At 46.1% G+C, this 13,651-nt stretch overlaps 1 protein-coding gene across 7 annotated transcripts in view; it reads right to left on the bottom strand.

Moving 5' to 3' along the window:
- Positions 1–7,005, bottom strand: part of LOC144933051 (ataxin-2-like protein) — a 30,968-nt gene extending 23,963 nt beyond the window's left edge. For all 7 annotated transcript variants that reach the window (XM_078857525.1, XM_078857528.1, XM_078857529.1 and 4 more), the window contains exons 1-5: positions 6,287–7,005; positions 2,285–2,327; positions 1,110–1,160; positions 851–922; positions 111–264 (exon numbers count right to left, since the gene is read on the bottom strand). In XM_078857525.1, coding sequence (XP_078713651.1) covers positions 111–264; positions 851–922; positions 1,110–1,160; positions 2,285–2,327; positions 6,287–6,345 — 379 coding nt within the window. In that variant the 5' untranslated portion in view covers positions 6,346–7,005. The remainder of the gene's footprint in view (positions 1–110; positions 265–850; positions 923–1,109; positions 1,161–2,284; positions 2,328–6,286) is intronic.
- Between the last annotated feature and the right edge of the window lie 6,646 nt (positions 7,006–13,651).

Genomic DNA, 13,651 nt, shown 5'->3' with positions numbered 1-13,651 from the left:
CACAATACATTACATTTAAGTTATTTTTTTTCTTTTGCAGGCATTCACCGCCTCCCTCAAGAGTCTCTTCCTGCCAAAATAAGCCAAGTGCAAGGAGAGAAGACACGCACCTCGCGTGGCATAGTTTAGGTCCACGTCCTTGTACTGCACCAACACCACGTCGCTCGGGCTGAAGATCATCGTGTTGACGATCTCCTCACTCTTGGGGCCTGACTGCGTTGAGTCGGCACTCTGCTGATGCGCCGCGTCGAGCACCACCTCGTACTGACGGCGCCAAACACAAACATTCCCGCGTGGTTAGGCGTGCCACAAATTTATATTTCGGCGTCACGTTGCTGATAATTTTCCTGCGTAGCAACTAAAACTGGTATTCGTGCCAGCTGCCTTTTTGTTGGTGGTTTTGGATTTATTTTCAATTAAGAGTCCATTAATTTCCACATTACAGATGGGCAAAATAATTGATAGTCATAGATTTGCTAAGTAAGGTTTCAAAAAAATATTTGTCACAATGCCAATGTACAGTGGTGACAAATGTACCAACTGTAGTTTCTGACTCACTGTATAAACATCTGTTTTAATAAAAGGCTTGATCCTTCTGGATTTACAATTGTCCTGGAAATCTCACCCAATTGCCAAAGTTAGCAAAAATTCCTGTGCCCTCCAGCATTGCAATGAAAAACAAAAAAAACGATTTGGTCTGAATAGTTTGGGAGTGACAACATGCTGATAGCAGCATAAATGCACAAAAGCCAACATTTGCAGTTCCACAACGATTGCCCAGACCTTTCCAAAGCTTTAGAAGCTTTTGTATGCATGACTATTCTTTGCAATCTCTCCCCATGCAACATACCTTCGGTCCGTAGGTTCGGAATATCCCTTCAAATACTTTCCCACTTTTCACGAGCAATTCACATCTGGCACCCTGTCGAGGAACACACGTACATATTAAACAAAACCAACAAGCGGCATGTATAAGGATCCTGTCTGTTGATTAATAAAAGCAAAAATTATGCAGCATGAAGTAAATTAGAGAATTTCCAATCTCAGGTAGCAAAAAGAACCCATGTTCAAGCATCCAAAATGTAATAAGTACATCAGACCACGCTTACCACAACAGAGGTCAACACGTGAACCATTCTGGGATTCATATAGGCGCCTTCCTGAAAGCGAGAAATGCATAAAAAATGTTACATTGCATCATTCCGATTTTTGCAAATTAATGCTGGTATTGCATGGGGATAATGAAAATATAAGCAATAAATGTATTGTAAAAATTGCTGGTGGAACCACACATTTTCAATGCTTTTCCCTGCGCATTACAGCATGGGCTCCCAAATACTGCAATCCATATAATTTCAAGGAAAATGTAACTCAAGAAATAAGGAGCACTTATGCTGTAGATACAAAACTAGGTGGTTGTGTGTCTCGAGATATTCAACACGAGTTTGCATCTTCGCTAACGCAAAACAAACATTAACATCATTCATTATCAGGCACGCAACATCCACCCCTTTGCTTGCTGGTACAACTAGAGTGATGTACAAAGAGCACTAATGACTATGAAGCTTCAAACTTGTGTCAGATCGTAAATGACATAATGCCCAAGTACATATCTACAATCAAAATTGCACCTTCATTTAAGACCCGGTGGCAACACCTGAGCCACCAACTAAATCATCCGTAATCTGCCCAATTCCATCACACCTCAAACTAAGCAGGGTGAGGGCCTGGATAATGCATGGATGATGACAATGCATAATAAAAACAGGTGTAGGAGGCACTGTTCGCAGTAGAGGGCAGTGCAAGAAAATCCATTGTTGCTCTGTAGTACCCCCACCATCTTCACCAACTTGCACTGAACAATGCCGTTGAGAGTATGGCCAAATAACCCTTATGGCCCACAGAGCAAGGGGAAGGACTTCATCCAGCAGTGGATTGACAAACGGGCTGTACGTGCCAACACTTGGGATCCCTCTAGGATTCCTTTCTTACATATTTAGAGCCCATGAGTAGTATTCTGCACCAGAAAACACCACGTAGCCAGGCAACCTGGGCCTACTGAGGGCAACCACCAAGGGTTCAACAGTTAGATCCCCACTGCAATAAGAGCATTACCGCTTTTGAGTTTGTTAAATCAAGCATCAAAGATCCTAAGACGTCATCTCCTTTAATGGTGAGTGAGGTTACAGGCTTCCCTTCACAAGTATCAATGCATCTCAATAAGGCCTCCTATGCTTCCCAAAAAGGAAATTTCAATGAATTTTAATGAGGGGTTGCCACTCACCAGAACGTGCGAGGGTGTGGAGTTCCTCACAGCTGGGCGGCCCCTAGAAGTGAAAAAAACATTTAATTTAAACATTTCACAAATATTACGATAAAAAAACACAATATACTCGTGATGTATTTACACCAATACTGGCCACCTTCCGCTGCATCGCTCTCCATCGTACGTGTAAGATCTAAATGGAGGTGTGTATCATTCAGACATGTATTAATCGTAACTACAGGTTTCACGAACACCAGCACAGTCTTGGAACAACAGAAGCAGCAGCTGCATATTATGCAGGTTACCCAAATGGTGAATGGTGCGCTTCAGGGGATGTATTTAAAAGTGGAGGCACGTAGAAAGGCAATACATCCTCTGCCGAGCGTGGAAACAGTTCAAGGGAGAAAATGGAGATTGGGAACTGTCTATCGGGATTGGTAGCCACCTACAGAAAATTCTCAGAGTTGCCGAGCGCTCGGCATGTTTGTTAGACCAGGGCAATGGAGAACGTGCAAGCAGGCTGGGCCCGCTGAGCTACAGTTTTCCCCACTCAGATTTTACAAAATTCATACAACGTTTTACACGCCATAAAGTGAGACCGATAAAATTCACTGAAGCCCACGAAAAAGCAGTCAATTGTAAATGGGTCCAACTGGAAAAAAAAAAAATGTGGGCAAAACAAATCACAAAAGATGCAACTCGTCCGCAGGTGATTCGTATGCAAATAATGTTCCCATTTTAGAAATTGCAGGATAGTATGTTAGAGTATGCAATGGAGGAGATTGCCTCATGGATGCTTAAGACCACATTGTGCTTTCCAGTTTTGAACAATTTGGTGCAATTTATATTCCTGGGGTAGAGTAGGCATTTGCAATAGAAGCAAAGAAGGTCCTTCTTAATTAGAAACAGGAGTTTGATGAGCTGAATGGCCTTTCACATTCTAAAACTTCTTATGTTTGCAGCATTTACGTGAGTGTTTTGAAAACGAGTTTGCCTTTAAGCGAACGAGTGCAGGTCATGTCCAAGGATTGAATTCACAACCTTCTACTGTTGTCAGCTAGCGCATGACGCAGATCTCAATTTAGATTTTTGAAGCAACGGACTGTAAATAGAAAATAATTTTACCGTTACAAAAACCTAAAATTAGGAGTGCACCACAAACATGACCCTTGTCTAAATTTCATTTGCAAGCGTGTGCACAGACAACTTGGAGCTCATTAACACGACGAATTACGAGCTCCTATTAGCTGCTTGAGGAACTATGATAAAGGTATACGAATGTCATTTTTAATAAGAGCATTAAATCGCATCTCCCAATAATTGGCAGCAGCACCAGCACGTAACGTTTCGTACCGACAGCTGTTAAAATAACAAGAGAGACAATGCAAGCCGGTGGTTGTATAATGGCGAGTGCAACAATGCAAGCTGGCAAAATCTGACGCATCGGAGGCAGTTGTGTTAAATTGCAGGCATTATTCTTCTGTTATATCACTACAGTTACTGTATTATATAATCCACGGCATGGCCAGTCTCTCGTGAACGTGCCTTCCCCGTTGTCTGGCACACGCGGAATAAAAAAAGAAACGAATATATTAGCGGTGAATCCAAATCACGACACAGCACTGTAGTAACTAAAGGGACATTGGGTGGTATTATTCCTGACCCCACCGCCCCCCCAATTCCTCCCGTGGGAGAACGGGGTGCCCGGGGCCCCCCCAAAGTGTCCCCTTCCTGAGTCAAAGCCCACCCTGTTGGGTGCCCCCAGGGGATGTTATCTTTACTGTATGTCTAAATACTATTGTGTACGGTTTATAGAGAGATACATATTTTGAGGGAATTAGAACATTACCAAAGCATGAAGGTCAAGCGGCCATTATGACCAACCAATTCCATTAATGCCAGACACCGCGATCGCTTCCTTCCTTCTGCTCGATCTTGCAGCTGTTGGAAAGTTGACACCCGACCACTGCTCCTCTTACAGTATCATACCATCTGGCTTGAGGTCTTCCCCTCAGTCAGTCACCGACCTCTAAGTGCCCCTTCCAATGCCTGTCTCTGTAACCTGCCCTCCTCCATTCTTAAGACCCATGTCCAGTCACTACAATGTCGTATTCCTGATTTCACTTATTGCAATGCTTTTTTTGCCACGTTCAATTCCGTGTGCATTTTTTATGCAAACTAAGGGAGGGGGGGGGTGCATTGGTCCATTGGGTTAGTGCAATGCAGCATCGCTTAAGATCTTATTCAATTAGGGGTCAACTCCTGGCTACGTCAAACATCAGTGGCGAGCAATGTCCGATTCAGTACTGAGCGACCACTTCACAAATCCGCAATGCCCAACAACCCCAATTACAGACACGGCATTGAGGCCTTCTTCATCCACAAGTGGATTTACAAAGGTCTGTATATTACAAATGAGTAAGCACCGTTATATGTTCATATCCAATTGCTTTCATGCAAAGGTTATGTATTGAATATAGAGTTATAGACATACAGACAAGAACATGTATATGGCTTCGTATGGCAAACACATTAATTGAATTGGCCAAATATCCACACCGTAATGTTACAAGAAAAAAAACTTTCCTGGATACATTTGCAATCGCAAATTACATTATACGCACATGAGCATGCTCAACACATAACACGTGAGTATGCATGTACAACAACCGCCGCGCCCTTTTATATCTGAAGATAGCTGTTGTCAACGACCGCTTATTGCGGGCAACACAGCACAACCCATTGGTTATTTTATGGACATGATGATGATGTCGCCCATTTAATCATAATCCAGTCAGGATGGTTGGCTTCCCCGATGCACAATCTGCGACGGGGGGAGGGGGGTCGGGATGCCATCATTTAGCAGTGGATTGACTAAAAGGGCTGCGGCGACGTGCACGTTTAGGGAGGGTCCCAGCACACGCGGTGATGCCGATGCTAATTGAGTGCCGAGTAAACCAAGGGGGGAGACGCATTTTAAAAAATGTTAATTCGGTGAAATGGCCGGTCTCATCCTGGCCAGGGATCGAACTCTGGGGTCGCCCCGGGGTTTCTGGAAGGCGCAGTGCGCTAACCACAGCCACTAACCTCCTCCTCTTACACAGACACACACCACGTGAGAATCCATTTACACATTACGTATAATTGCATACACACCCATAACGGATGGGTTAGGGTAGTGTGTGGTGTGTGGGGGGGGTGTAAAAGGTTTAGTTGTTTTAAAGTCACAGATAAACGTTGAGTAGCAGTAGTAATAATATTAATAATGCGGTACTGGGGGCAGCCTTGAGGCGCAGAGGCGGGACGTGACCTGAATGATTGCCGCCTCGGTAGGGGCCTAAACCCACGGGCCTCCTCCCTCATCCTTCTCAACCATTAATCCCCTTCTCTTATTTCTTCTTCTAAATCCTTATTTTCAACATTTACAAACACCGCATGCTGCATCGTCATCAACCACCAAACCACCATCGCCAAACCATCACAAACGTGACTCGCATCGTGTGCGATAACTAATTAACTCGCCGTGGGTTTTTTAAATAACCAGATATATATGTTTGTTACCCCTTATTTCAAACGTGAACGTGAAGAAAAACCAAACGCGCGGCTAAATCTCGGCGGGTTTGGGGTTTGGCAGAGCGGTAGGTGCTGCTGGTGGTGGTGGCAGGGAGCAATTCTCTCCGGGGAGCCCAAATCCAGCCACACTTCTCTCGCTTGCTCTCACACCCCCCCCCCCCTATTTTTACCTTCAACCCCCCCCCAACCAGCAATTACCATTGATGCTACACAATAAACGCGAATCGTTTACAAATAATAAAAATGAAACTGCGCGGACAACCGGAACACGTTGGCTGTATGTCTCTCGGCCCCCGGCTTGGTTTAACGCCGGCGATGCTGACAACAACGATGATGACAACGACGATGATGATGATGATAACAATAACACAGATGACAATGAAGGGGGGTCTTTCTCTCTCGCTTAGCTGAATGGTGCGTGGACTTGCAGGGGACGACGACGATTACCTGCCCAGTGGAGGCCGACCGCCGGGTTTTCGCGTCGCCGAGAATTTGATGCTGGACATGATGGCTGCTGCTGCTGCTTCTTCTTCTTCTTGTTTGACGATGATGATGATGTTGTTGTTGTTGACGCTGTTTGTTGACGACGATGACAATGAATTGTTTTTTCCCTGCTTCGAGAGAGAGAGAGGAGAGAGAGAGAAGCGAGGAGCGCCCGCTCGCCCCGGCCGCCCGCTTCACTCACTCACAGCGCCCGGGCACCGCGCACCTCATCGCCACGTTCCTCCTCCTCCTCACGACCGCCGAACTAAAAATATTACCCCCCCACAGATATTTCAAGGCTTAAAATCGCCGAGTTTATTATTCGCTCAATTTTTTACGCGTAAATCCAGCCGCCCGATATGGATTTCTGTCTAAATTAGCCGCGCAAAATGAAAAAAAAATTGTGAAATTTCACGATCTTCGGTGATACACAGACGGCCGCTTTTGCTCGAATAAATTTTTATTTTCCCTTTAACACTCACGGCCTGCCCTCCAAACCTCGTGTTTTTGTAGGCTAAGTCGACCTAGCTAATTGTTTTAACGGCGACGTTGGCGACGTTTTATTTGTTTAATGTTAATGACGCTTTATTGTTGATGATGATGATGAGGAGGTGTTTGGTGTTTGGCGCCGCGGAGGGGCACACCGGGCGAAACAAAACATCGCCGCCGGCCGCGCGCCTGCGCACTGCGGCCCACCGCTTCACTGCCCCCAGCCCGGGCCAGCCGCGCGTCTCTCGGCGACGCAAGAAAGTAGTTCCTCTCCACAACCACCCCCCACCACCAAAATCCCCGCCCCTATCCCCCCAAACCCCGCCCCTATCCCCCCAAACCCTGCCCCTATCTCCACTGACCACGCCCATATCCCCACTGACCACGCCCCTATCTCTACAGACCACGCCCCTTCCCTGGATGACGCAACCGCGCGCGCCTATGGAACACGATGGCATGGGGGAGATTTATACGAGGCGGAGTCGAATGTTTTTTTGCATTCAAATTAATATTTACGTTTGGGTGTTTTTCTTCAAATATGAATATTTAGCATTGCTCATGTTGTTTTTAAGCGTTTATTGACGCCGATATGTCGTTTGAATTTGATGGTTATTGAAATGTAATTTGTACCAACACCGGTTCGCGAAATGGTCTCGCCCAGGCGCGTCGCTGCGAAATATTCTGGGGGAGGGGGGGGGAGAAACGTGATGCGTCACGCGTGCGTGGTGACGTCACGACGTTGCGCGTGACGGCATCACGCACACGCGCCGTCATCCGATGGCACACCCACGTGTATTTAAGCACACGTACTGTACTGTGTATATGGCTTTGTCTCTGCATATACTTCTATGTAATTATGCAATTGTCATATTTGCACTCTTAACAATACTATTGCTTGGGGAGGCCGTCATCCAGCAGTAAATTAATTGATCAATGGCCGAGTATTAATTACACAAGTCAACGGGTGTATACAGTAATTAAATGAGAATACACCAGGAATTACGGATGTGCGGTAATTTTATTCAGCAGGGGATTGACAGCTGAAAATTATCTTGTCATTCAGCAAGCCCTGCCTGACTGCATCTCAAAAATATGTTTGCACCAAGGTCCTGCATTTGGGACGTTTGGCCCAATCCCGTTAATGAGCATTTAGCATCGTAATATTACATCAACGTGTCTGGCAATGTGCAGTGTTAACTGCGTGGTTGACAGAAAAAGAGAGAAACCCTGCAATTTAACACCGTCGCCCCCTGCAGAGCAGACATCACACGGCAACACGCTTAGCTGCCTTTCCCTAGACGTTACATAACTGGACTCGCATGGAGACCTTCCATTGCGCTCGGCAGCACCTCCAGAATTCACGACACCATGTGTGGTGCACTGAAGATGCGGACGTCAAATTGGTGGTAAAGACAACCCCTCTAATTTCTTAAAGTGTCGACACCAATGCACAAGAGAGGGTATTGATTTGTTTTAAATACTCCCCAGGAAAACGTACTTCCAGATTGTATGACCGTGTTTCAGATAGATAACATTCAACAATGTCAATCCAACTGTTCGATGGACTGCCCCCCGCCGCATAGGTTATGGAGACTGACCTTAATCACGCTGCTCAATGTGATTTGGCGAAGAGGGGAGCCCAAGACCGGTTCAGGGGCGCCACGGTGGCGAGATGTTAACTGCCCCGCCTGGTATACAGGAGGTCGAGGCATCGATGCTGACCCTTACGCCTGTATATTTGTTGGGGTTTGCATGTTCTTGCCGTGGTCGCGTGGATTTTTCTCCGGGTCCTCCGGTTTTTCCCTCCACATTTAGAAAAAATGCGTTTCCAGTAATGTTTTTGGCCGCAATACATTTCCACGTGATACGCCATTTCAGAAGACTATTATTTCTGAAAAAGAGCTCTATTGCTCAGCGGGTGTTACCTGGTGAAATAAAAATGAGTAATAAATGTGGCCAGGCCCGGGAATCAAATGCAGTTCACCAGGTTCACAGCGCAGTGTGGGAACCACTGCGCCATTGCTCCACCGCAGGTATAAATACAGCAGGACAAAATGTCTTTTTTTAATCCACGACGGATACAAACTGTCTTGGTTGTCTGCCAGATTACGTCTAACGATGGTGCAGTGAGAAAAGAATATTGAGAATGTTTAATAATGTATTCTAAAAGGCAAAATGGGCAGTGGTGGTGTGGGGTGTGCAAAAGAAATGCCCCGAAAGGCACTGGGTGGGAATCTCTCCGAGATCATTTGTGACATTTCCTATTTCACAGCATTTCACCAGGTTTTTAAGAGTGGATCATAACTTCCAAGGCCTGTGCCCACGAGGAAGACACACGAACTCTTAACCTCTTGCCTAACTCATCGCTTAGCCCCTGAGTAATGCCCACTCCCATTCAAACCTGACATCTTAGTGGCTCAGAAAAAAATGCCCTGCGTCATTAATTGTTTTCTCCCCTTGATCCCAGGGCTTAATTTCGCAATTAATATATTCCGGGTTATTGGTAAACCGGGAGTTTGGCACGTGACTCGCATCCACAGCCGTAGTCAGTGAGATGTATACTGGATGCGGTGTTCCGGGTGAAGATATATTTCCCGGGTCACTTGCTCAGAAAGACCTGGCTGAAATGAAGACTGACATAGCCTTACCATTACTTTTAAGTACCACAATGCAAGTATTTTTTTAAAAATAGATATGGTTTGATCAAAAAAATATACAAAATTAAATTGATAGGATGGAAACAAATGTATAGATCGTTCCTAAATACATATCCTTCTCAAACCCATAATAAAGTACACTTATTCAAATAAATAATAAACCATTTGTCAATCCACTGCTGGATGAAGACATCCCCACAGCATGAAGGGGTTGCTAAACGATACTTCATTACGCTGATCACAACAGGTTTGCGATGGACAACAGCGCCCACGACCAACTTATATTTCACCCGCCACTGATATTAACCGTGCACGGCAATTGAACTCCGGTGGCTAGGTTCATAGTGCGATGCGCTAGTCACTATACCACCTCTTCGTCCAGTTGCATTCAACCCATGTGTATCCAGATGAAGGAATCGTACAGAATTTCAACTAGTGCAGAGATAAGGAATTCCAATTAACTGTTTCACTCGGTTATACAAAGTTCATCTGTCAATCAAACCTGCTTTGTATTCCATTGCAGTGACTGAACGTTGACGCAGGTTGGCCAAGCATTCGGATTTACAGTATTTATCTAATCCATCAATGTCAGTCATTTAATAAAGAGGTATGCACCCCAATGTGCAGCAAAGGCCCCCTAGAGGCTGCTTGCGGAGCACAGGATGGATGAAAAACAATGTAGCGAGGCGAGGTAAGTGATTATATATATGGGCAGGGTAGGTGGGTTGGTAGGCGAGTATTTTAGTTGAGTAACTAGGTTGGTAGAAGGTTAGGTAAGTAGGTATAATAAGTGGGTAGGTAGGTGGGTGGGAAGATACGTAGTTGGTTTGGTGGATATATGTTTAGTGGGTTCTAATCAGGCGCACACTAAGACTGGGAGGCAACACTTCTCTAACACAACCAACACTATTCAATGTTCCAATGTTAACTATGTACATTCCGAGCGACTATGTACATTACAGGTTAACTACAGAAGGTGGTGGCCACCATTCCGAACCACCTAACCACTTGAACGGATTCCCTATATGGTTGAACCAGAACAGCCGACACGCCGTCGCGTACTGAAGAGTGAAGATCGGAGAAGACGACTTCTTCCCGGGTTGAACAGCCACGCTCCCTCTCGGGGCTTGGCTTATATTTGCTGTGGTGTGATCGGGTTCCGCCTCTGGTCACGCCCCCTTCTCGATCCTTCGCGAAGAGTCTGGGTTCACATCACATGGCCTGCTCACCCCCTTCTGGGGGCCCCCGTGCCCTCTAGTGAGCCCATGTGTATAGTACACCCACTGTCGCCATAGGACGGCCCATTTATGTCGTTACATCACCCCCCCCCCCTTCGTTAAATATAGCCGTCCCGGCTGTCAACAATAAGAACGTAACACGAGTGTGCCTCTAACAAAATAACGACAATAAATAACCGCAGGCCGAGAATAAATACAGAATATACAATGCGCAGGAGAGAGAGAAGGGAGCGAACAACATCACAGTGCAAAGAGCAAAAAAAAAACGGCAATGTACACAAGCCCGGTTACCCCTCTGACAAAAAAACCACGTCCCCACGCCTGTGTGTGTGTCTGCACCCCCGAGTACGAGAAGGGCCTGGTTCATCCAATGACCCAACTGACCCTGGAGTGCGACAAGCAGTGAAACGACGTAGGAACATATATTGTGGAAGGGGGTCACTTGAACCGGGCAGTTTTTGAACGAGTCCTTGCAGCCAGCCCCCTAGGCGAGGAGGGCCCACCAGACACGCGCCCCAGCTCGTCAGACTCACCAGACACCCGGCCCTTGGTTACTAGAGATGAGGGGGCATCGCGCATCAGAACAAACGGCTTTAAACGAGCCGGATAGACAAACCACCATAATAAAGGTGTTTGGGTTAGATCGCGTTATTTATAAATGTGTTGCAACTCTCCACCACCCGACACGGCCAATCAGTAAAAAATGTTGACAAAAGACAAATATTTAACTACTTTATCCCCACCGGTGTGTTCAAGAGTGGATCCATAACATTTACAATTTGAGTACGACGCTTCGCTGAAAATTACATCCAGCATCTTTGGGCGATTTGCCAGAATAGTGAAGCCATCCACCTGCTTCCAGTCTTAAATAGTGCAGGATGACGTCATCATTGTTGAATCCCATCAGGATTCGAGATCAGAGGCGGAGGTGGGAGTGTATGCAATTATGTAATAGATCAGTAATCAGCCACTTGGCATGTGACTAACCTGTAAGGAATTGCAATATGTGTTGTGTATTACTTAATAATACGCTTCCAGGCGTATTAATAAGTAATTAAAATTATTTGAATTCTTCTCAATTTCAATTGATTCTCTAACTAATCTCGGCCAGTAATAATTAGTTTTGCATAACACTTCAACGTTATCAAAATAAATTTGATGTCCTTGTTGGCAAGCATGCTCTGCCACTGCTGACAGCTGTGTTTGGGAGAATTTAATGTTCCTTTGGTGTTCTTTTAGTCTCACGCTAATGTTGCATCCCGTCTGTCCAATATAACACTTACGGCATAAGCAATTAATCCGATTCATCTTTAGTACAAGACGCTAGTTTTTGAATTTTGTGTTCCGTATTAAATCACCGTCTGCGACCGAACTGGATACGAACACACTGAGGGCTCATAACTTCCACGCTCTGCACTGGGCCCTGCCATGGTTTGTGGAATTTGGGCGACGTACCCACCGGCACCTGGGGGCAGTGGAGCCACGCTCTGTCACCCGGCATCCACATAGTGACGGATTTGCGGCGGCCAACAAGCCGCTCATTAGCAGCCTGCAGCAATGCCGAATTTCCCCGGGACGCTTCCCGCGTCTCAGATAGCCGTTTAAGAGTGAGGCGCATGGGATCAGTAATATTTTTAACACGCGGCTCCGAGTTCAATTTAACGTCTATAGTGGGGGGGGGGGGGGGTCCTGTACTCTCCCGTACATAAGGAAAAATGGGGAGAACCCAGTTGAAGCATGGGGAGCCAATCTGTAAGCAGCCAGAATACCCGGCATGTGTAAGTCCCAGTCGGACTGGTCATCGTTAACTTGTGGGCACAAAATGCAAGTCAGGGTCCTGTGTAGCCTTTCGACCATCCCATCCGTTTGGGGATGATAAGGCGAGGTGCGAACCTTTTTCATGCCCAATAGATCGCAAAATCCCTGCAAGAGTTTAGAAGAACATGTTTCGCCCTGATCGATCAGGAGGCATTCAGGGGCCCTTGTCCAAAACATACCAATGTAAGAAAGCATCTGCGATTGTTGTGGCTGCAGGGTCTGGCAAGGGCCAAGCGTCCGTCATCAGGTGGGAAAGCATGGCCTGCTGCTGAGGCAGACTGTTTTAAAAGGTTTGAAATGGGTGTAGCCCAAGGGTCATAAAGAAGTGGCCGGGGCTAGTGATGTTAATGTGAGAAATTAGAATGTAACTGTAAGATAGGAGGAGAGCGGCCTCCTGTGTTGCGTCCGAAACGTCGTGATTTATTTTATTTTCCTCCTACGTGACTTTACCGAACGAACCAAAGAGTATGGATTTCTGCAGTCACGAAAGCTTCAAATCAAAATTGAATAATGATTACCTGTCTCGGTAGATAGGCAATGATTATTAATAACCACGTGAGAGCCCCCCCCCCCTTAGAATCACGCTCGTTTCCTTTGCAGTGGAGACGAGGTGAGCCAAGTGGGTATGGGGCGCGGATCGGGGGCGGGGAGGGAGGGGGGCGCCCCCCCACCAAATGAATATTTAATGACATCTTGGCAGCTGGTCCCTGGAGAATGCCTCTTGAACGCATGGGCAGCGACTCGTTCATTATTGACCAAGGCCCCAGTCCAGCCCTACACATCGGCAATGTTACTACGTATTAACATAAAATTACAATCGCTTTGAATGCACGGCTTTTAGTGGTGCTAATTAAACCATTAATACAGTCGTGCATAATGCACGTTTCCGTTGTTATTAACATCAGTACAGCGAACAACGTAATGTGTACACAATTATTTTTTATTCCACTGCAGGATAAAGGCCCCCCCCCCCCCCCTCAGCTCAAGTCGTATCGGGCATGGGCATGGTTGCATGATGATACTTCACCACGCTGGTTAGTGCAGATTGGTGAATAGGATGACCGTAACCGGATGAGACATTACTAGCCACTAACGTTAGCCATGGTTGGGAAATGAACTCATGCTGT

This window comes from Lampetra fluviatilis, chromosome 6 (genome assembly GCF_964198595.1).
Source record: "Lampetra fluviatilis chromosome 6, kcLamFluv1.1, whole genome shotgun sequence".
Lineage (NCBI taxonomy): Eukaryota > Metazoa > Chordata > Hyperoartia > Petromyzontiformes > Petromyzontidae > Lampetra > Lampetra fluviatilis.
Note: the sequence above shows the minus strand (reverse complement) of the source record. Positions and strands in the feature narration are given on the sequence as shown.